The 25,019-nt window shown below is 36.1% G+C and overlaps 2 protein-coding genes and 1 long non-coding RNA gene across 5 annotated transcripts in view; 1 reads left to right on the plus strand and 2 right to left on the minus strand.

Annotated features, from left to right (window-relative positions):
- Positions 1–627, minus strand: part of LOC109117362 — a 7,845-nt gene extending 7,218 nt beyond the window's left edge. The window contains exon 1 of the mRNA XM_033766764.1: positions 442–627. The gene's annotated coding sequence lies outside the window, so the exon portion shown is untranslated. The remainder of the gene's footprint in view (positions 1–441) is intronic.
- Positions 530–22,912, plus strand: Ccdc196 (coiled-coil domain containing 196). The gene is given in 12 exon segments (XM_033766765.1): positions 530–608; positions 9,920–9,981; positions 10,089–10,238; positions 11,602–11,698; positions 12,375–12,425; positions 14,148–14,232; positions 14,439–14,491; positions 14,604–14,605; positions 14,990–15,047; positions 15,477–15,618; positions 21,256–21,314; positions 21,889–22,912. Coding segments are annotated over 12 exon segments (945 nt in total). The 5' UTR covers positions 530–584; the 3' UTR covers positions 22,051–22,912.
- The window catches only part of LOC109117370, a 39,627-nt gene continuing 15,951 nt past the window's right edge, over positions 1,344–25,019 (minus strand). For 2 of the 3 annotated variants that reach the window (XR_004518330.1, XR_004518329.1), the window contains 5 exons: positions 15,568–15,699; positions 13,299–13,379; positions 9,757–10,013; positions 6,814–6,859; positions 1,344–2,125 (listed from right to left, as the gene is read on the minus strand). This is a non-coding gene — a long non-coding RNA (uncharacterized LOC109117370). The remainder of the gene's footprint in view (positions 2,126–6,813; positions 6,860–9,756; positions 10,014–13,298; positions 13,380–15,567; positions 15,700–25,019) is intronic. The other variant, XR_002024668.2, reaches the window with a different exon arrangement.

Genomic DNA, 25,019 nt, shown 5'->3' on the forward strand with positions numbered 1-25,019 from the left:
TAACAAGCTTTCCCTGCTCTTCAATAACCCGCTCTTCCCCAGTTGCCTGGGTTGGCTTCGTGGAGTATTGGTAATCGCTCGGTGTGTTAAAAACTCAAGAACAGCAATTTTCTAATTTTTTTAGAAACAAAATTTTTTAAATCAATTAATTTTTCAAATTTTTCAAATTTTGATAAATTAATACCTCGTTGGGATCCTGCCGACTACGCCAATTGTCGCGAGCATCTATTTAGGAATCGGATCCCAAGCTGGGAGCTCTGAATGGCTCCCCGGCTCCGAGGTAATAAGGACTACAAATGATATGTCTTTTAAGGAGGTTTATTGTCACACAAGCAAAGCTATATCAGAACAGATACCACAATGACCATAAACAGAGTATTCTAGTTCATACCTCTAACATTAAGGCAAGTATAATGTTAAGATATATCAGGATTATACGACCTGAGTCCGTGGCTTCGAGTGCTGGGCTGTCGAGCAGAGGTCCGAGCTGCGACGCGTGATCGGTCTTCGTTCCAGCAGAGCCTTCGGCGTCAGTTGGTCAAGTCGCGATGAGTGGCGACGTGTGACGGTCAGGCCGGGTCGCGATGGACGACGACGACTGGTCTTGGGTTCGCCCCTTTTATATCCTTAAGGCCTCTTATCGCTTAGGTAGCACACTCACGATCGATTAACACCTGGTTTCTACATATGGTTGATGACCTAATTGCTATCTACTACATACAGGGATGACTTCACTCTTTGGTTTCACTTTTGGTCTTATCTATCACTGACACTGTCAGCTGGGTTTGACAGCTTGGCCTGTCAGCCTGCAGCGTGGGGAATTTCCACTTGTTGCTTACATGTTCACTACAGTATCCTGCTAACTTACTATTTTGATTTGAGGCTAGATAATAGTTATTATTATATAAATTACACAATGGCTCTATAGTATACTAGAAAGATCAACAAAATGGGGAAAATTACAGATGTATCTGTTACTTTTTTTGGTTGCTGATACAAAATACCTGACACCCAAAGTTAAAAGAGGAAAGGTTTATTTTAACTCACATTTTGTAGAGGTTTCAGATAACAGTTAGCTGGCTCTAAGACAGGGACATGGTAGAGGGGCATCGCAGAGGAGAAACAATTCATGGTAGGCAGAAAGAAGGAGAGCTGCAAAGCAGTGAAGTGGCAAGTGACAACAACAGCCCTCTTTTTATCCCTTATATTTTATCCAGGCTATCCATCCTCAGAGCAAGTAGCACTCACTCCCGGTGGGTAACCCATAACCCTGGCATTACACCATGAATCAATCCCAGCATCACATCCTTAGTCCCAGAATCATGTACTCTAGATCCAGCCACCTCTGAAAAGCCCCATCTATGACCACAGAAAGCTTTGGGGGGACATCTAGATACAAGCCATAATAAGACTTGAGTTGCTATGAACTAGTTATGTAATGTCAGGTTACATATAAGATTAGCTTAGTTTTTAAACAAATTGATACTTAATTTTGATTTTTTAAAATGTACTAGCTTCTTCTACTTCTAAGATTCTACAACTTAAAAATATCCTCATACAATTCACTACCCATTTGCTATTAAAAGTACACTTAAAGATATAGCTAGCAGAGTAGTTGTAACTACATTAATTGGAGGAGTAAGGTAAGTCACCTAGAGGTATGTTGCTGTTAAATGCTTAACAATCAGCTCTCTGAAAACAAATCTCATATACATCTTTGACCTATTCACATAGAATAAATGCTTCTACCACAGATGATTTGAAGCTATTTTAAATCACTGAATGTGGAATTAGGAAAAAATAGATACAATCATTTCATAAGTCAGTGTGTGCTGGCTCTGCTACAATACTGGCCCTGCATTTGTATGGTATTTCAGGTAGAATGCATTCCACTGCAAGTAACAAAAAGTCTAGCTGTCCCTGGCTTAAACAATAAAGGCATTTAAAAGTAGTGGTTCAAAAAATAAATAAAAGTAGTGGTTCAAAGGTTGTTTTAGCAGTTCTACCATCCAAAGTCAGTCTCTTTTCTGTTGAGTCAGTATCTTTACAATTTTCTTGGCCTTGTACCTCATTGTTGCAAAATAGCTCTGTAGCTATAAGTTTTTATGTCCTTTCAGGATAGTGCCTAAAGTAGGAGAGAAAGGATAAAAAGTGAATATCCTTTTCCTTGTTTTATCTCCTTTTATTAGAGAGGAAGCATTTTGCCCAGAAACCCCAGCAGTCTTCCTTTATGTTTCATTAGCAAGCACTAAATGACATGTCTGACCTTAGCTCTATCACCAATAAAGAGAATCTGAATTGCCACAATTTGCTCAGACCAGTAGTGGTTCTAACCCTGGGACTTGACAGGAAGGAGAATTGATGTGCACAGATGATTTTGTCTGCTACACATCAAAGTGGTTCAAGCTGAAAAATACCAATGCTTTCAACTATCAAGTCCAGTTTGATTTGATAATCATTGAGTCTGTTCAATAGGCAAGATGAAAGTATGTATCTGTCTTTCTTTCTTGATGATCACATGCCCAAGAGAGTAGCTTTACAGGGACTTCACAATATAACCATTATCCTTTTTAAACCTTTATGTTCCTAAAAGTCTATATTTTGAAATGTCAATCCATATCATAATTTAACTTCCACACAAAATTTGTTTAATTAATATAAACTACTAACTCAGCTTAGTAACCCTTTGGAGTAGTTTTTAATAAATTTAAAAATTTAGAGTTACTGTCCTAATTCAGATCTTTTATTACGTTACGATGTAATGTGCTTTATTTTATTTATTAATAAAGTCTGCTTGATTTATAGATTAGGTCATAATAATGTACTCAAGTAATAAACTTTCATGTATTTAAAATGAGTCTATAGTTAATAAATAATGTTTTATTTGATAGTTCATTTTGTGACGTTCATGGAATTTGCTAGAATGCAAAATGTGAAGTGGAAGGGAGTACACAGTATTTAAACAAGACTTTGAATGAATTTTTGCATAGAAAATAGCACCTTAAAAAGCCAGAAGATTCTCGAGTTTGTCTCCAAGGATTACAAAGCCTCTTAAAAATACAATCCCTGCTCTCACTCTGCTTCTTTATATATTCCTAATTATCATGTGTACTCCTCTCTTTATTTGCAAGTGCAAATGAAAGAACAGAAAAATGTTACTATATAAGAGTCTTAATAATACAACAAATGCCATTTCTTACTTTTAGCCTTTAATCATTGAAGCAGTATGGGGAATAGGAGTACATAATTAGATATTTATTTTTATTTTAAAATTATAGAAGGTTGTTACTAAAATAAAAACATTACAGCAGTGAAATTCTTTAGGTTGTCCAATCATGCCAGTTGAGGTGGTATATGAGCACATAGGTCTAGAGAATTCTGTACTCAGTGTAGACTGCTGAGCCTACTTTTAATTTTGTCTATACAATATGACTATATTGTCTAATTTGAGATGTATTATATACCTCAAGTCTTGAAGAACTTTACATTTTAACTGCTTAATACTTTTCCATGTTGCCCATAATGCCTAACATTGAGTGTCAAGAAGTATCTGATGCTTTGGAGTTTTATTTTTATTTTATCTTGGAAGAGATTCCTCTGTCATTCACTCTCTGACAGAGTAAATCTAAATCTATCAAATTAAGAAAGAGCAAATTGGCATTTCATATAATTTAAGCAAAACACTGCTTGAATTATCTGGATTTAAATGCTTCCTTTAAAAATGAGCATTTCAATGCAAAAAGAGAAAAGCTTAGCATAGAAAAACATTGTTCTTGAATTTGGTTTCTAAAATGGCAGGCTGCGGGTCAAATGCAGTGCACAAATATACATTTTGTCTACACAGTACTTGAAAGTCAAGAGGTCACCCCTGAAAACAAACCTAGATTTCTAGCTTCTCTTGAAAATAATTAAGAACTAGTAAGACAGAGTTTGCATTTTTATCTGGACCTATTTCACCATCCCCACACCCCACCCTAAGCCTTTTGCTACCTTCTAACTCTGCACAATCCCCACTGTACAGTGGGCTCCACATTTGCTCTGAGCACTCCCTCCTGGCCAGTATCTTACGTGTAAGGTGTGTAACTTGAATTTGACTGTGCAAGTGGTTCCTTGATAAGGCCACTTTCATGAAAAGGATAAGTGAGGGCTGCCCTCACCCCCACCCCACCAAAACTTGCACCTAAGAGGCCTTATTGCCTAAAGGGTGCATTTCCCCCCTAATTCACAAAAAGGAGACTAGCAGCCCTTTCAGGATTCTAGTTATATGAAGTCCTAACAGCAAGAATTTTGTCTTATTTGTCTCATTTGACTTTATAATTTTTAGGCCTATGCAAGTCTAGGACATACAATACAATAGGATTCAAAAAATGTGAAGCAAATAAATAAATGACTCATGAATACATGTTTTTAGTTTCTACCTTCTACCAAAATTTATTTTCAAGAACTCTCAAAAGAATTAAGGTATATTTGGAGAAAATATTGGCAGTTTTATGCAGTTACCAGCCTAGAGAGTTCTAGATCTTCTTTAATGAATTATTGGTTATAACTCAAATGTTCAAAGTCACACAATTGCTTCTGAAATCTCTAGGAAGAAAAGGAAAAAAAAAAACTAGTTCACTGGCCTATCCCTAAAGAATAATACATGCCAGTATTTCTCCCAAAGAAGCAATATTTTTCTTTACTAAATAATTCTGAAATAAATGTATGATGTGTAGCCATCTCTGCGCAAGAGTGGTGGCTGGGGAGAGTTGGTCATGGAATCTTGTCTTTAATAATTTCTTTAATGCAAAAATGGCTACATCCTTTTTCATAAAACTTTCTCAGGATAATACCAAGTGAAAGGTAAAGGTGTAATATAAAATCTGACTCAGAAGAAGCTGTTCTTAGATGGCCCAGAAAAAAAATAAAGATTCAAGTAAGTGGCTTTCTGCTGTTGCACTGTGACTGAAGAAGAAATCTTGAAGCAGTATTTTTCAAAAACAGATGCACAGATCCAACAGCAGGATGACCAGACAATATATAGAAACCATACTTCCACAGAGGAGGAATCTCTGGGGAGTTAGCCTGTAAAATCTGTGGCATTTTCAAGTTTCCTAGATGATTGTTAAATCCCTTGAGAGCCAAAGGACCTCTGCCCTATGGCAGTGGTCTCTAAGCATTTTGCTTTGGTGTTCTGAAAGAATTTTGAAAAAGTTGATATCATTTTGTATGTTTTAAGTTGACATCTAAAATTTCATTCTAATTTTAAATGGTCATAAAAATAGAATTTCTGGTATATCATAATATTGACATTTTCAAACAAATATCATATCACTTTAAAATGTACTCAATGAATCTTAAATGCTCATATCTGACAAAAATCTAAATATATGAACACATTTATTCAGCAAAGTTTTTATATTTTTTTCTCCTTGAACTTGTTTCCTTCCTTTCATCAACAGAATTTTATTTTAATGAAATGTGTTTTATGTTTGAAAGTCTTTTCTTAACACCTATTATACTTCTTTACAAAAGAATTACTTTTATCTATATTGAAATTTTATTTTTATTTCATGTCACCATAAAGTGCTAAGTGTTAAAAATATCTTCAGAATCAAATTAGAGTTACAGTCATTAGCTGTACACAACTGACAAAAACATGTGTATTATATATAATTTATAAACATTTTTATATAGAACATTAATTTTTAGAAATAATTCTATTAATTTAATGTAATAAACTACTTTAGTTTGTGTGCTCATAGGTGATTATTTTTATTAGCTACTTTTCTCTCCTTGCTGAGACAAAATATCTGACACTCAAAATTAAAGGGGAAAGGGTTTATTTGGTTTACAGTTTGTAGAGGTTTCAGTCCATGATCAGCTGACTCCATGGCAGGGTGGCAAAGGGGTAACAGTTCATGACTCCAGCAGGCAGCAAAAGCAACAAGGGTGTCTTGCTGCTCCTTTTATCTTGTTCAGACTACTGGGATCAGGGTGAGGCCCAACCAATCACTCACGTGTAGAGGTTTAGTAAACACACCCCCTTAATCCTAGCATCACACATTCTAATTCACCCATCTATGACTGTATGAGGCTTTGGGGAGACGTCTATACCCAAACCATAACAACTACCTATTGTTGGGATAAGACAGTCTTTCAGAATCAATTTTATCCATGTATTATATATAATACCCATATATTATATATAACACAAATAAGTAGATAGGAATGGAAGATATTTTGTTATAGCAATGTTACTCAGATCTTTGACATGTCTTCTAAATTATACGCCAAAAATCGTTGTAATTTATTATAAAATTTTAATTCTAATAAATTTAACCTAGCAATTTGATTAGGTATTTTTTCAATTTTTTTGAAAGCAAGGAATTGGATCACTGGTCCGCACAAAAGAATTTGTAATTCAGTCATTAAATTATCCTCTCTCTTTATCTCCAACACAAACATTTTAAATTTTGGTTAGTTTAATGCCCTCAAGGATTATATACCCCTCAAAAAAAAAAAGCACTGAAGATTTCAGATAATTAAAATTGTATTACATTCTTGTAATAAATGGGGAAAGGTGATTAGGAAAGGGGAGGTAGCAAAGAAAAGGGGAACTTTCAGGCAGATTCATTTTAGTAAGTAGTATTTTGTGGAAATTGAAGACCTGGTAAGAGAGTCCCTTAAAACTACCCTTGCTTCATCGGTCTTGAAGTATTTGTGAAAATTCACATACCTCCATTTGAAGACCAGTATCTGAGCACATTAAAAAGATGCCTTACTTTAAAAAAGAAAAGACCTTCAAGAAAATTTAAGAATCCCAAAATTTACCTCAAGCTTCTGAAGACCTTGAGTTCTCTCCAAATTCAGGTATAGACTAGTTTGGGACAGCAAAACAAAAAACAAGGAATAAAAGAAAAGAGGTGACAAAATGGTCATAATAAAGCAAAGGGAGATATAAGTGATCTTTAAGAGTCAACAATTGCTTGCTATTATGATTTTGTCGGTACTTCTAGATTTTAGTTAACATAATTCTTATAATCCCCTCAAAGCAAATTTCTCCTTGGAATTATAAGCTGACTTTCTGCTGGCAAAACTAGCACTAAAATAGTATTGCTCTGAGTTCTCTAATTATAGAGCAATCATGCTTTTTCTTAACAGATACTAAAACCAAATGCTATAAGGATGAGGTCATTGTGAATAACGATATAAGGCCTATTTTGAGGTATCACATGAATTTCAGTGAATTTTATGCAATGAAAGAAAGCATCAGATTCAAGGTTTACTGTAGAAAAAATTCTGAATTACTACTATAACTTATCCCCATAATGAAGAATTTCCACAAATTATTTCCTAAGAAGTATGTTCACTGGGAATGGGAGCTGTAGCTCAGCAGTAAAGCATTTGCTTAGAAATATGTTCATTGACTGCAACCTCTATTCTTTTGCCCCTCACTCCTCAACCTCAGTACCTTTCCAATGTCTGCTCTTGCAGACAGTCTCCTCTTCCATCTTTTTCCCTGCACAGCTTGAACACTACAATCAACCTTTTGATGGATAACTCACCAGTACTCTCAGCCCCCTTACTCCCTTGAACTTCTGCTTGTCTCTTCTGCCAAGTCCCAGCCCAGAGTCAACCAACCATCTGTTCTCTCAACTATTCCTTTCAGTTTGCCAACTACTGCTGGAGAAAATTGCAAAACTTCTGATTCATGACATGATAAATCACCAATTTGCAAACTCACACTGACCCTTAATACTACATGGCAATCTTTCCCCTCTTGCCTGATTGACTTCCTTTGCCATGACTCAGGTGCAATTCCAAATCTCAAGTCATTGTTCCTCTGAGGTTTTCTATCTTTCCAATCAACAGATGGCCTAACTTTCTACTTCAGAAAAAATTAGTATTCCACTTCCCTCCTTGCCACTGCAAATGGTAATCTGCAGCTTCACCCTGCCTTCTTACTGTACCCATCAATTATGCCCTCTCAATACTACTGAGGTTTTTAAGAGCTGTTCACCATAATGTCTAAGTAGGTTATTATAAGGCAAATATTCTCCTTGGAATTTATATTCCAAGTTGAAGAAATGGATTGGAATATTAGGAAAGAAAAACTACTGATTAACTTGAGAAAAGTCCACATAAGATTAACATGTGTTCATCCTCTTTGAATCATTTATGAGCAAGGACAAAAAGGAAGGTGAGTTGGTATGCTGCCTACCCATTAAATATTTTAAAATTCTTTCATAGTTCTGCCTGCCAAATATCACAACGTGAAATTTAAAGAGGCTATGCTTTGGTGATCAATGCCGTTTTTGTCCTCTACTGTTTGCTACCACCTGTCACATATGCAGTCTAAGATGCTACTACTAATAATTAATCCACCCAGCACTTTCTTTTGGGGGGAGCGGGGAATCCAGTACTTCCTTTCAACTGTGAGGCTTTTGTTCATCTTAATTCAATTCAAACTTTTCATGGATATTTCTAGGGCAACCAATGTGAGTTATGGTTTATCTGTTATGGTTTTTCTAATTTAAAGTAACATTCACTAGGTATGCATGCTTTAGTGAAAGTTTTTGTAGAGACTTTCTTCAAGGAGGCTTTGCTGTAGAGGATAATTAGTGGAGATATGCATTTATCTAAGGGCAGGTCCAGATTTTGTGAGATTTGATTGAATATAACTTGGGGAGGTTTCTCTTTCTAAAACATATACAAAATTATGAGTGAAAAAGGAGTTACAGAGCTTTTGGAAAATATCTTGAAAATGAAGGGCTCTGAGTTTACAACATCAGAAAACTCAGCTTTTTTAAATCTATTTAATTGGGGCATCAAACAAACTTGGAACAACCAAAATCTCACTAAATATGAATACCAAACATGAACCAGGTACCACTATAATACTGAACTGTTTGTTGTAAACATGAAATGGAATATATAAAGTGGCTGGTTTCTGAGAATACAGAGGGGTTAAGTTACTCTGGAAAACACACCTAGAATACGGCTTGGAAATGCTCAGTCAGAACTTGAAATTGACATAGTTCACATCTGAAATTTTCTCTGAAAATTCTGCCTTAAATGTTTACTTAAAGGACACACACACCACACACACAGGTGTGCACACAAATAAATGTATAACAGTATTATCTCCTACTGATACAGACATAAATGATACAGATGATGATGAGATACTTAGGGTTCAGAAGATGTGTGATTCTATAAAAAGAGGAAAATTGAGGCAGAATCAGAATCTGAAGGTAGACCTAGAATTACAGCCTTCCAGGAATAGAGGCCAGCTAAGGAAGGGCACACAGTATGGTACAAAATACATCTTCTTGCTACATGTCCAATATCCTTTTACCATGACATTATGACATCAGATTTTAAAGACTGGAAAATAATGACAATGGATCATATAATACATATATAACATTACTTTATTATGCTCATACTCTTTGCCAATTTGGCCAGTTTGGTCCTCTTCCTAACCCTCAAAATTTGGTGGTGTCCCTTTCTTTTCCTCACTCACAAATTCAGTACTTCACACAGATAGGCATTCTACAGAGAACTGCTGCCATGGTGCTGATGAGTTATTTCTGAGAGGTCACCATTTTCTAACACAATAGGAATTCCATTATGGAGATACACTGAGATTCTACGCTATTCACTCAAAGACTTCAAAAGAATACTCATGGCAGTAGGCTAAAGCTAAAACAAGAATTAATCAGATATAGCTAAGTATTTTTCAGTCAACAATCGGCTGCTCATGCTACTTACCTGTTGCTTTTGTGGGCTAGGACTATTGTGACATCATGCTGTAGCTAAAATCAGTCCAACAAAGCAACAGGAGTCTCAAGAACAGCAGCACAAAAATGATGTCTTAACCGAATAGGCAAAGAAGGCATATATTTTCAGGAGAGCCTCTTTATTCTTGGTTTAGAAGTTCCCCTTCAAGATGACAAGTGGTGCAAACTCTTCAGAATCTTTTGTGCCCTCAAAAAGGTGAGTCCTTAGTGGAAGAAGCCAAACAGCAACTATCCAGGAGAGAAAAATGTCTTTATTAACTCGGGCTAATGGCAGATATTATGGTGTCTCTCTTCCTACAAAAGCTCTAAAATAGATGACAACTACTTGAGGGAACTGAATGAGGACTTAAAGATAAGGAAGCAGGAACTCCTAGAGATGCTAAAACCTCTAGAAGATAAGAACAACCTCTTATTCCAGAAGTTAATGTCTAACTTGGAGGAAAAACAAAGAAGGTAAGGACTCCCTTCTCAGGTATCCTAGAGATTGAAAGACTCGAGAATTTAATCTCCACAGGATTAGCAATGATTACTTATATTGTTTTGTTTTTAACTTTGGACATTCAGTTCCAGTAGAATGTAAAGAATTTGTAACACAAAACCAGAGCTAAGGTGAATCCTTTCCCTTTTATTTTAGTAATATTAAATATGACTCAGCCTTCATCTCACAAGTCTAGAGTTGCTAATTCTTCCTCCCTTAGTGCCCCCAAAGAAACAGGTGAAAGTCTTTTAATAACTTTGGTCTATTGTGGTCATACCGATAGTTTCTGCCTTCATCTTTGCAGAATCACTTTAGGATAAATGACTCTGAGCTTTCTACACTAATCAGTAGCAGAATGAATTTTTTTTTTGAGGCTAGGAGCTCTTTGGATTTGGGCCTAGCCTCTAGTAATCATATTAAGCTCCTGAGGTCTTAACTGTTTGCTAAAATACTTACTGCTCTTGGGATTCATCAACTCTCTGTTTCCTGTCTAGTCTCAGAAAATCTTACTTCGATTGGTGTACCTTCTTTTTATCATAAGTAACTAAAGGAATTAGACTTTTAGAGACTTCAAGCCAGGCAATAAGTTTTAGTCTAGCACCAGCTGCTTACAACTAGGAGCACAGATTCTCCCAGGGCAAAAGAATACAAAGGCATGGCTTTATTCTTTGGACTGGAGAGGAGAGAGGACAAGGAACAAAAATATAAATTAATTAGGGCCTATGAAAATGTCCTCTTTCACAAAGACTTTACACTGTTTCAGATTTTGTTAGGAACTTCTTAAAGGTTTGCATGCTCTGAAGACTACCAAAAAAATCAAATGTCCATTTGAAGACTCAAGGAAGTAGAAGGTAGACAGAGATAGTACAGGCCATAAATCTAAGATTTCTCCTGAAGCCATCAGATTTTTTAAACCACCTTTATAGGGAAGAATCACTCCTTCCTCCCCAAAAGTCATACACTAAAACATTCTTTGCGGGGACAGAAAGGAACTTCACTGGCTGTTGGAGACCTAAATTGTGAACAATGAAAAACAGAATTCAGCTGGGGATTTAGCTCAGTGGTTCCACTGCCTGCCTTGCAAGCGCAAGGACCTAAGTTAGATCCCCTGTACACAAACAAACAAACCAGAATTCATTAATAAACATGATGACAAATGTCAATTAGGAATGGAGTCATCCTAGTTATAGCAAACTTATACCTCCAAAAAGACTTCCATAACTGCTAAAATTTCAGCACCCATCTAACTTCCATGGTAGAGTACTTTCTGGCTGACTCAGAAAATTTATATTACTATTTAGAAAGTGTTTATGTTTTATGATATCTCTCTTTCTTCAGTCTGCAGATCATGAGGCAGATCATGGCAGGGAAGAAATGTGATAAATCCTCAGTTGTAGAGCTCATTAAGGAAGCAGAGGACATGAAACAGAACCTGGTAAGAGGTTGGTAGGTACTCCCGAACAGGGCTCAACTCCACTGCTGGTGAAGGAAGTACAAGGAAAGACAGACTGCCAGTTTCTCACGTCTGATGCTCCAACATTCCTATTTCTTTGAGACAGAACACCCAGAATGATCCAAAGGGAGTCAGATGGTATTTTGGGAAGAACAAGAACTAGCAAAGCAAAATTTTCTTTCTTTGGCTTTTTAAAAATCTTTCCAACTAGTGGTTAATTAATATAAGCATATTAACCCTTCACTTTGTCATAGGCTAGGCAATATCCATTAAAGTAGAAGAAAAAAGTAGCTTTCTCTTAGGGAATTTAATCTTTCAAAAAATCAACTATGTAAAGGATCCTAAAAATTAGAAAATATTGATCTAAACCCAGAGATAGTCATACAATGTGAACATCTTAGAATTTAGAACTCATTTCTATTGATACCATCATAATCCTCATATTTATTATTTGCAATAACAATTTTTTTAAACCATTGTCATCAAACTCATCTCTTGAATCCCTGGATTTTGACTAGGTCCTTTCATTACTGCCTTCCTCTGTGGTTTATTATGTTCCAGGACCCTTTTGCCACCATTAACTTGGTAATTTCTTCCAACCTCACTTTAACGCCTGAACAACACATATCTATCTTTGTTTGGTCCCCTTGCCCAACAGGAAAGGAAAAACAAGATGCTTCAGAAGGAAATGGAGATGCTATGGAACAAGGTGTGCCTCTAAAGATCTGGAAGTGCTGTCCTGCAGATCACGATGAAAAGAACCTCCCATGCCTCCCATCCTCACTTTTTCATGTCCTTGCTTCCACCCATGCCTCATTTCAATGCATTCTTGCACGGCAGCTGAATCAAACACAGAAGCATGTTACTCTTATGAAAACCCTTACAGCCCTTCTTGTTGCTGCATAATCTGGCTCAGGCCCACCTCTCCATTCTCCTCTCATGGAAGTCCTCCCGTTTTCCATGAAACTGCCATACCTGCATTCTTGGGAATTCTCAAACATGCCAAGCCTTTTCCTATCTCAAGGCCTCTGTTTTTGTAATACTGTTTTCTCAGTTAGCTCATTCTCATCATTTGAGTCCCCACTTAAATATCACTTTTGCATAAATGTCCTCTTTGTTTATCTAAAATAGAGCATCCTCCTGGTTTCCATTATACAACTTTGTTGATGCCCTTCACTGCACTTTTCATAATACAAACTTATTTTTATTTGAAAAAATACATAGCTTTTTTTCTTGTCCCTCTTCCCCATTCTGGGATACAAGCTCCTCCTGTATCTTGGTTGCTCTGTTTGAATCCCTAACATCTACGTAATGCTTGGAACATAGTAGAGAATCAATAAATGTAAGTTGAATGACTGGACAAATGAATATCTAATTCAATAATTTCACAACAAATATTGCATAATAATGACAAGTTTAGGGCTTTGATTTTTGACTGGGAAACCAGGAAAGGGAATTCCTTTGTGGACTAGCCCCTGGCACCCAAGTGCTTTTTCATGGACTATGCAACTAGAACAGCAGATTATTCCTGTGATATAAACAGGTGCGTCCTGTGATCTCTGACTGCTTTTTACCATCTCACCTTTCCAGAAATAATCAGGATGCCTCCAAGTCCCATGCCTTGTGCTGAGATTTGCTCCTCATTCTCAGCCACTGCTCAGTTCTGTAAAGTGTCAGAAGTTTTAGTTCCTAAGTTCTTTCAACATTATGATAGAAAATTCAGTGCAATGTAGCTTTTCTAGATCCCCTAAATTATTTTTTATAAGGGATATTTATACAACTTAGCTCGTGATCAACTTTTCCATTTCCTTTTTTTTTTTTTGAGATAGGATCTCAGGCTGGCACTAAACTCACTATGTAACCCAGGGTAGCCATAAACTGGCAGCAATCCTCCTGCCTCAGCTTACTGAGTGCTGGGATTGCCAGAATGTGCTGCCACGCCTATCTTCCCCATTTTTAAACAAGAAGAAATGGAAAAGAACAGCATGACTAGTGGCTAAGAATATATGCTTTAGAGCCACAAAGATCTGGTTAAACTCCAGGTCTGTCACCGTATAACCCAAAAAAATGACATAACCTCTTCAAATCTCAATTTTCTCACCTGTAAAATGGAAATAAAAGTAGTCCTCAAAGACCTTTGTGAATAACATAAAATGATTATAATGTAGTAAAATAGTGAAAATAATGTAGTAAGCAGCTTAGTGATTGACATGTACTAAAGGTTCAATTAATAATTTTTATTATTGTAACATACGCTCAAGGTACCAAAAGGATGGGCTCATTACATTCTGAATCCCCTTTAACAGTACAGTTGCCATATTGGGACCTGAGAATTTGTTGGCTGGCAGAAACTGAAAGCCTCATAGTGGATTTCCATTTCTCTCAGTAACTCCCACTAATTTAAGGATTTGCCAAAAATGTCTCTCCACAGTCATCGCAGATAGAAGAACTCCATGATCAACAAAAAGCACCACAGATCAAAAACAAGGCAGACTTGTACGATGGAAAAAAGGTAAGTGAACTGCATGTATTAGAATGTCAAGTACTGAAAACAGACTTGATGATCAAGGCTAATTTTGGTAGGCAGACGGGATATCCAGGCTTTTAGGATATATTGGCTTTACGGTCTCCCAAGACAGGGCACTTTTTTCTTGGGACCTCCTATGCCTTTAGTTCTCTACTTTCACCCCAGGTTTCTAAATCTTCCTTATCATCTAAAGAGCCAAGAATGAACTGGAGTTACCACTTGCAGAGAAAGTGAAGGAAATAAGGATGGTAGTGTGTTTTTTTAACTGATAAATTAGATATATTTAGCTATGATATGTTCCTGAACCATACACATTTTTATAAGCAATTTGGTTCCCCTGGAATATTATATTTGAGTTAGGAGTGATGTCACAAGTTTCTAGGAAATCATTTTAGCTAGGACAAAGTTAGAAAACTTACACCAGCAATGACAACAATTCCACAACAGTCATGTGATGTCAGAACACTTGTTAATTGTCCTTGGAAAATTTGCATGGGGTATTATATTTGCATCTCATCTTCCCATCAGCAATGTATTCACAGAAAATGGCCTGTTCATTTATCTTTTAGTTTTGAGAAAGTGGATTGTACAGAGGAGGCAAATTAAGACAATTTTGCAAGTGAAGCCAAACTAACAGTGAATCTATGACAGCATAATTTCACTATAAAGTTATTGCAGCAAATTGAGAAAACTGATTTTTTTTATCTCGATTTACTTTATCACCCAGAGGCTCTTTCTTCCACCAGGAAAAGAAACAGGAAAATGGAATGGGTCAAGTATCAGGAACAAGCCAACACCCTTCAGGTATTAAGGTCTTCCAACGGTGGACATGGGATACAATCTTGTTTATACGTGCAAAGATTTAGCTTAAGCCCAATCCCCTCATCCTGTGTTACAAGCTGTGCTGCTAAAAGAAATGCATCACCATGAGATAGTTGAAGTGACCTATCCCTAGTTTTATCTTGAATTACTTGGAATAAATAGTTTTTCTCCCTATGTCCTTGATTTTGTTCTATCTGAATCAGGGTGGGGGAAAATAACATACTACTGCCCAACTTTAAAAGATTGACCAGGGGGGCCAGGGATTTACCTCAGCCATGCCACCACCTGCCTCACAAATGCAGGGTCCTGAGTTTGATCCCGGGTACAAAAAAAAAAAAAAAAAATTCAGGTAACAGTGGATTTACAAAAAACAACATTATATAAGTAGCTTTGAAAAATGTCCTCTTTCAGAATGACTGTCATGGAAAAGTGATTGAATTGAGAATTGAAGCCTCAAAGAACTATCAGAAGGCTAATGACCTGAAATTATCACTGTACTTACAGCAGAATTTTGAGCCAAAGCAAGCATTTTTAAATCTTCCATGATCCCAAGGTAGGTAGAGTATCACAGGCAACAGTTTGAAGTTTGTTTATTACTATTGGAGAATCCATTGCTTGTAAAGTAACACAGCACCTAGCACACAGAACATTAAATGTTAGTGGTATAATAATAAAAATTTTCACTCTCATCATTATTAATAGTATTCAGAAGCTCTTGGACTAATGTTAAGAATTCTCTTTGAAGGAAATTATGCATACCTCTGTAAAGATAAAGTAATATATTAGGTACTTAGTATATGTAAATGATAATAGAGTTGATACTCTACAAAGTATTAGCTTCCATCTCATCTTTTCCTTTTTTCTATGAATTAGAGTTGTTTCATTTCACGAATCTTATTGTAGTAGACTCTGCTACTTCAGAGCAGAAGATCAAGGGCATAGACATCTGACAGTGGCTGTGAATTTCACCAAGCCAGATGTTTCTCTAGGAGTTTCAGCGATTTCCCATACTGAATTTATGTCATTATTACAGGAAAACATATAGTTTTGCAGAAAAAGGTGAATAAGAAGCCAGGCATAGTGGCACCCCTGGCAATCCTAGTACTCAGAAAGCCAAGGCAGGCAGATCACAAGCCCACAGACAGCCTGGATTAGATAGCAGGAACCTGTCTCAAAACAAGCAAACAAAAAAACAAACAAAAACAGTAATAAAAAAGTAGAACAGAGGAATGGCTGTGAGGGACAAAGAAAGGATTCTTAAATTTTCATATATCTATGAGCCTGAACTTGTTTAATGGACAAGCAATGAGAAATCATAGCTAAGGACAACAATGTTCTATCAGCAATGGTGTATATATTTCGAATTTCTATTCAGTTTTATTCCACAAAAGGCTTGAAAGCTTATAAAAATTGTACGCACAACACATAGGATTAAATAAATAAATAAATGGGTAAATTAAAGGGAAAAATACATGAAAATGCATGATGGAGGTACTGTGTAGTTGGTAGAGATAGGTTATAAATTTGATTCTAAATTCCCCAGCAAAAAGAAACATGGATTTACACTGTCCACAATGTAACAACAAACCAATTGTTTAGCAGAAAGTTTTTCCTTCTATTGAGACCTGAAAGAAATTTCTCCTCCACATATTCACAATGGGGACAGGATCCTGTACACATGATAGTAAACATTAATATCCTCACTGATATCCTCAACAATATTTTAAAATAAATTCTGAATCTAATTTTCCTAGAATGTTTCTTATGTGCTTCTTAGCACAATTTGATAGCATATTATTAATTTGAAATTGTTTAAAGGAGACAGATCAACTTAAGATAATTTGGTCGCATACCACATAACACTCTGCCTTGATTCATAGGTAAATTTTAGAACATCTAGAGAACTAGATCAACTACTTGTCCTTCAGGCAGTGTTTCTCACATATTTCTCTTTTAATTTATATTTTGAGAAGAACTGGACAGCAGAAAGCTGGAAAGGAAAAAGCCTAGAATGCAACCAGAAACAATATGAAGTCATTAAGATACAAATTAAAAAGAGAAGAGAAAAGGGCCATGAAGAGGACAGAAAGATTCCTGGTTATCTCATTCAAAATTAGCTAAAGGTTATCCAAAGGGATCAATATAAAGATCCAAAAGTTTTAAAATTCCAGATTCAAGTCTAGATTAGTATATAGTGAAGGATTCCATTCAACGTGAGTGCATTTTTTTCCCTTGCTCGCAGAACACTGAATCAGTTTTAACCGGGATGACCCACCCGTCGTCCCTTTTCTCCTTCATCTCCTTTTCTTCCCTTATAATCCTAAACAAATAAAATATTGGGCAGGAGCTAGGCTTGGTGGTGCACACTGTAATCCCAGCACTCTGGGGAGCTGAGACAGGAGGACCACAAGACTCAACAAGATACTGTCTCAAGATAAAAATAAAATAAAAAGGACTGTACATGGGAATGTAGTTCAGTGCAAAGGCCCTGAGTTCAATCCCCAATACCAGAAAAATAAATAAATAAAACAAAAAAATACAAACCAACAAAAAGAAAGAAGAGAAGGTATTACACTGTTCAGTTACCACTAATGATCAGTTACTAATGCAGCCTCAGGCATAACTGACCCACCGGTCCTGTGTTTTATTACGCATTCACTGAGCATTGGTCATATGTCAATTTCATTTTCTAACACATATATTCAAACTTTTAGGGTTTGTTTGAGCCCAAGTGTATATAAAATATAACAGTCCTAAATGTTTCCTTATTTATAATCCCTACTGTTTGACTATTAAAACAAAAGAAATATTAGCTATCATCATGGAAGAATTTTAAAAGAAATCATATTAAGATAGTCATCAACAGTGACATGGTAGAGAATATTTAGTGTTTCTCAACTTTATATGTTGCTTAGACTATTGTTTTTTCAATTTTTGCTATTTTTTCATAAATCCATTACTTGAAAATAAAATGTACATTACCATTTTAAATGAAAAGCCAGTATAGTTTTATAGAGGATAAAAGTAGGAAGTATACAAAAAACAAAATTTTAATGTTCTAACAAGATATTTGAGCCTCAGGCCTGTTTTATTCTTGAAAATAAGATTAGAAAAACAGAGAATTTTAAAGAAAATGAGGATCAGATTGGTACTTTCTCCTTGATGCCACCAAATATTTAAAGTGTGAAAAGGGAATCATTTTTGATCTGTGATTTATAGTATTGAATACTGTGTTTCAACACCACCTAAATTTATCCTAGTTGTACTTAAAATCATCTCACCATCATGTTTTGAGAAGTTGTAATTTAATGAAAAAAAGCTCTGGTTTAGAGTCATGCATATGCGTTACAGGCCCTGCTCTGAGTTACGTGACCTGAGCAAGTCATTTAATTTCAAATTGTTTTTTTTGTTGTTGTTGTTGTTTTTGTCTAAAACAACCTTGGCATTTTATAAAGCATGTTAAGAACTTCTCACTTTTTGTAACCTTTACATTCTTTGCAACACAAATTATAGAACAAGAAACAAAGTCAGAGAAGCTAGGCTTCTCACTCTGTAAGCAAATTTTAGCTCTTCTAGATCGTGGCATACAATGGCAGTGCTAAAGTACAGGATTCCTCAAGCCTCTTTCAGCCCTACAAGCTACAATTTAAATCCAAACTTTTCTGTGTTGAAGGTATTATCCTCCCAATGAAGAATGATATTCGCTCCCCAAAATTTATGATTTATTCTGTATCAAAGAAATCAGGGCTACAAAATGGGTTGAGATATATGTAATTTTGCATTTTTCCCAGTAGATGGCACCAACCACATCCAGGCTTTAAACAGATAATTCAGGAAGCCTGAAGGGTCTTCTATTGAGTTTCTATTACCCTTAGGACAAAATGCACCACATTTATATACCAAATTTAAAAAGCAAAAAAACAGCCTATTGATGTTTTGTGTTGTGATCTATGGTACCAAGATGTATTACTGACAGCACTGATTAAACCTTATTAAAATCAATATTCTACCATATAATCCTTACCTATCATTTTACTCCTTGAATTTCAGGGCTCTCCACTCCAAAAAATAGTCACAGCTCACTTCCACCTCAACTCTTATCTAATGTTGTTTCTCTCTACTGTAGATAAATTGGGCAATTTGGACACTTAAGTAAAAATGGGAAAGTGCACAGGGTTTAAGTATTTAATAGTGCTTCAATTGTCTTCCCTTTATTTTAGCTTCAAAAGAATTGAAATTTATAAACCCGCCTTAGGAAAAGGTGAAATACAACTTTGGACACACCTCCCAGCAAATCAGTGTACAGGCCCTTCAGTTCTGGGCATTTCCCATTAGAGGGAGGTTTTACCCTTCGGTTCTCCCTCTGTTCAGTGTGCTGGTTGGCTGAGTTGCAGGGGTGTGATCTACTTGGTTGACAAATATTACTGACTTCAAGAGCATTCAAGCAAGCTGCACTTAAGAATTCTCTTGAGACTTGCATGTAGCATTTACCATTGTCAGTCTTATCCGCTTAGCATATCTGCATCACCTGTCTTCTAAAAGAGAAACACTTTCCTGTTGTTTTCACCTAGGGAGAAATCTTTGCTTGGATCTTTCCAGATACAGGTCACATTTAAGGAGATTCACTCTTCCTAGCAGTATAAAATTGTAATTTGACTCAGGGTGTACAGCAGCTATTTCCTGGCTTTTGTAGGATCAAGAAAGCAGTTTGTGACCTTTAGCAGTCACCTTAGAGAGCAAATGCAGTAAGCAATCTCTAAATTCAGCTGAATTTCTCATCACATTGGCTGATGTATATAAAAAAATTTATCTTCAGCAATAATATAAATTGTGATAAGATCACTGATTTTGACAACCTTTTCTCTTTTCCATCTCTGACTCTTAGCATTTTCTTCAGCTCTTTAAAAAGAAACAGAAAGTTCTTTGAGAGGAACCTGAAGGTTGGGTGTGGATATTATGTTACACTTATAAATTCAAATGAAAGCCCATGAGATGGGAAATAAATACTCTTGGATCTTATTTACTCAATAATCCTCTGCTCTAAAAGGAAGTCATTCCTCCCACCTTTAACCTTCACTTCATTTTACTATTCCTCTTCCAGATAGCTGCAATACACTTTAGCAGGTGCTTGTGAAGGAAAAATAATGTCACACTAAAATGTTCAAAGGAAGGGGCAGAAAACCACAGCTACCTTAGCTCTAGGTCTTTAGTAAGTGGTTTTGCTCTCAAATACAGGCTTTTATAAGTGTGTTTAGGCAACCTGACCCTACTGAATGTTAAAATTAGGTTTGTAGTATTAGTAGGTTATGAGACTAATGTCTAAGCTACCTCATTCTTTTGCTTCTCATAGTCTCACACAAGTCCAGGGGGAAAGTAAAATCCTTTTTTCCTCCTAAATATAAAGTTTGAAGCTTCAAAAATCTAAACTGTACCCTATTATCAGAATTCTTTTAGTGGGGTGCCAATAGATTGCATTGCACACTCAGAACAGCAGCAGGATGTCTAGGATGGAGTTGTTATATTTAATAAAAAGAATATTTGGTTAAATTTCAGATAAATGATTGTTTAGTGTCAACGTGTCCTGACTATTGCATGGAACATACTGATACTAAAGTTCATTGAGGTTCACTGAACTTCAAATTAACTGAATGTCTTAGATTTTAGTCTGGCAACTTTAATCTAGGCTACGGGGTCTACACATCACCTTGGAACTCTCCCTTATTCCCTCTTTTATCATCTCCCTTCTCCCACTCGGCCTGTGCCTGCCTCCCCCTTTTCTTCCCCTTGTCTTTCTCTTTTGTTTTCTACCAATCAGAAATGACTGTTTTTGTGGGGCAGATGTGTGGGTGATCTGAGTGTGTAAATTTGTACATGTAATTTATCATTTGACTTCTTCATTTAAGTGCTGTATTAGAAGTATATTTTGTAGACTCTCCAAGTTGTTTTTATTTGCCTGTCATCTTCATATAGTACCCCCGACAAAGGTATAATTTTTCAATTATAAAGGACCATCACTCCAACATTAAAATGATGCTTGAAGTTATTTTCTAAAACAGTTAGAAATTTCATATCAGAGACTGGCCTACAATATTACAGTTACATACTATGATAAATGTTAATAGTTTTTCAATTTAATATCTAGATTCTTTTCTCAAAAGAAGCTCTTTATTTTCCTAATGTTTTCCACCAGGTACTATGGACACTACAACTACGGGCAAAACATCTTTCGACAGAAATAAACCCAATGTGGTAAGAATGACTTTCTTTCCTTTTTGTTTCGTTTTGGGTACTGGGGATCGAACTCAGGACCTTGCACTTGCAATGCAGGCGGTGGCACCACTGAGCTAAATCCCCTGCTCAAGAATGACTTTCTTTTCAAAATTCAACAATTTTAAAAGATTTGTCGAAGTCTATTTTTGCAATGTATTTGTTTTTGTGTTTTTTGTGGTGTTGGGGATTGCTAACAAGCCTAGGCAAACTAGGCTTGCTAGACAAGAGCTTTACTAGACCTGTTTCCCCCCAAACAAAACCTGAACAGAAACTAGTTATCCTTGAAAACTAGCGATCGAAAATGCCAGCCTTACCTGCCATCACTATTCTCTTGATTAGTGGGTACTCTGTAAGGCAGATAAGGTAAGGATAGGCTGATTGGGTCTGGCATTTTTGATTGCTAGTTTTCAAGGCTGATTACTTTCCAGCTAGGTCTTACTTTTGAGAAAAAGGTACAAGGCTCACCACCATAATGGAGTTGTTGACATACATTCTAATTTAATAATTTTTAGAAAATCTGTGCTCATTGTTGCAACTTTTTTTTCTATTTTAGAGAATTCTGGGATTAAAAACCTGCACAGAACAACAAGATGCTAAAGAAAGTCAATGTGATGATGTAGTAGGTAGGCTCTTTTTTCTGAGGTCACTGCCAGATGACACTCAGAAGGATTACAAGGCTTTCACTCCATTTGCTTTGGAGAGATTTAAAGACTAGGCATAGCCATTTGTGTTCATTAAAATTTCTCAAACCTTTGTTTTACTGCTATTTTCCTCTTGCTCCCCCACCAATCTGGATGGAAATGTTAGATGCTTGGCCTTAAGCGTGTCAGAAATTTAGTCATCTAGGGATTATAAACAGCCTCTGACTATTTTGTTCACTTTCAGATTTGAGATGACTAGATTCAAACCACACTGCATGTAGTTAAATTTTTAAACAGGATTCTTCCTTACCTATGAGGTATTTAGTGTTGGGCAGACACACGGCTGGCAAATGAGTAGTACTGACAAAATGAAGAAAATCATATTCTCTAGACTGCTGTTACTCTCTCACCAGCCAGATCCAACTGCCCTGTTGATTCTACCTCCTTGCTCAGGCCCTCTTTCTTGCCAGGATTACCACAGCCTTTTAATTAGCTTCCCTGCTTCCAGTCCCCCCAATCCATCTTCTGCAGCACTACTGAACATATTGTTTTAGAAAGAGAAATGAGAACTTGTCACTCCGCTATTGGTTTTTCACTGACTTTATTATAAAGTCTAAACTCCTTTGCATACCATAAATGATCTGCCTCCTGCCTCCTTTCTCAGACTCATCTTTCATTTTCCCCTTCCTTCATATATCTTACATCGAGCTCTTACAGTTCCTCTGAACTGCCATGACCTTTATTATCTTCATGCACAAAGCTGAAAGATTTTTGTGTCCTTGTCTGTTTCACAATTGCCTATTTTGCTTAAGGACTGAGTTTAGTGCTCTTCTACCCCAATTATTCTCAATTCTGTATATTAAAATTTCCTAGTGGGCTTTAAAAAATAGCATTTCAGGGCCGGGGATTTAGCTCAGTGGTTCTACCACCTGCCCACCTGCCTCACGAGTGCAAGGACCCGAGTTCAACCCCCGGTACCAAAAAAAAAAAAAAAAAAAAAAAAAAAAAAAAAAAAATTTCACTGGGTCTTTCTCCAGATCATTTAAATCATGCTGAGAGATAAGCATCTGTAGTTTTGCAAAGCTTCCCAGGAAATTCTAATATGAGTTAGGTTTGGGAGTCATCCTTCTAGGCTCTCTTTCTTCTATCATAACATTTAATGCACTATATTGTAATTATTGATTTACTCAACTCTTTCTCTAACCAGATGGTGAGCTCTTTGAGGCACAAGGCTATGTCTTATTTTTTTTTTTATTATTTTAACCACCCATCCACCCACCCACCCAACAGCAGGCTTGGGGATATAGTAGAGGCTTAATAAACAGTATTGTATAAGGGTCCAGATATTTAATTGATGAGTCTGTCTTGATGTACTGTCTTGTATAAAATATTGGATTATATTGTCATTCCTGATATCTTCTTTTACTCTGATTAGATTGTCTTTAATTTTTATTTCATGTCAATATGAGAAAATTTGTCAAAAATGCTTCATTAGATATATCATGTACTGGTACAAAATCCCTATGATAAATGTTATCTTTATGTACCAATAAATGTTTTGCTAAAAAAAATTCTTAGAAATCCCTTATCCATTTTTGGTAATAAGCAAAGTAAGTAAACCAAATTCAAAATCTTTTTTCTCCCATGGTTCAGGTTAAATCCTTAACATGCATTTTAAGGGTAAATCTTTTTTTTAATTGTGCTTTTAACTGGGGAAAGCTTATAGAAATCACAGAATTTTATCTTTGGAAGGAACTTTATATAAGAATAAAGTTCCTTCACTTTACAAAAGAAGAAAGAGTAACTCAGTTACATTGAAAAGGTGTTCCAAGTCCCACAGTTAAAGTTAGAGCTAGTCACCAAAGCCTATGTATTATTACTGCTGTTCCAATTTAAATCATATCTTTCTTCTCCTGACCACAAAAAAATGACTATTTCCAAAGCCCTGAGATTAATTCATGTACTTCCAGCTGAAATACCAGAGTATATAATCCATATTCTGTTTCAAGAAAGCCACCTCTGTAGATAGATTTGTCTGTGGGAGACTTTGACAGTCCTGAGATTTTCCAAATCAACTTAATTAGACAAAGAAATGAGAATAAAAGGAATATAAAATTTGACTGTTCTGATTACCTTGAACTAGTTAACATAGGGCCTTAGATTCCCAGTTTAAGATTAGATTGAAAGAGCACCATTTAAATGTTTTTTAAATTATTTTTTAACCATTACAATAGGTTTAGATTAGTATATAGTATCCATTTTTGTTGTTAAATAAGGCATGATATAAGCTAGTTTACTTGCTAGCAGAGGTTCATAATTTCTTTGAAAATGAATCACGTTATCCTATTATGGCTTGTATCTAGATGTGCTCAAAAGTGGGGCTTTTTGGAGGTGGCTGGATCTAGGGTGTGTGAACATGAAGTAAGGGTGTGTGACTTGTAGCCTGAATGGAATAAAACCATTAGGCTCGTAGCCTGAATGGAGACTTATTGCTGCTGGCTGAATCCTGCCTGCTATGCCATGGACTCTTTCTTTTCTGCCATGCTTCCCTGCCCTGGAACCAGCTGACTGTGGACTGAAACCTCTATATATTGTGAGCTATAATAAACCTTTTCTCCTTTAATTTGTGGGTTTTGGGTATGGTATCTCAGAGGTTAGAAAAAGACATCCCAAAAGTATAGAAATTTTAAGTTCGTTATCAGTCAGGCTTATCATCTTTCCTTCAAATGCTCCAAATCTTTCAGTTTATTCAAAACTAAAATATAGTCTTTGGTCAAACTTTGTTTATAAGATTACACAATTGTACTCTGATTTTCACCTATAGGAATGCAAAGGTGTCACTTAGATTGGCTATTTGGAAGCAGGTTTCAATAGTTTGGTTGAATCAAGAATATGGATCTCAACTTTTTGGGTAAAGATTCATTTAGTCAATTTATCCAAAAGATCAGAAACTGGGCCGGGGATTTACCTCATTGGTTCCACCACCTGCCTCACAAGCACAAGGACCCAAGTTCAATCCCTGGTAGAAAAAAAAAAAAAAAAC

This window comes from Fukomys damarensis, unplaced genomic scaffold (assembly GCF_012274545.1).
Source record: "Fukomys damarensis isolate Sample0158 unplaced genomic scaffold, DMR_v1.0_HiC HiC_scaffold_21, whole genome shotgun sequence".
In the NCBI taxonomy this organism is placed as follows: domain Eukaryota; kingdom Metazoa; phylum Chordata; class Mammalia; order Rodentia; family Bathyergidae; genus Fukomys; species Fukomys damarensis.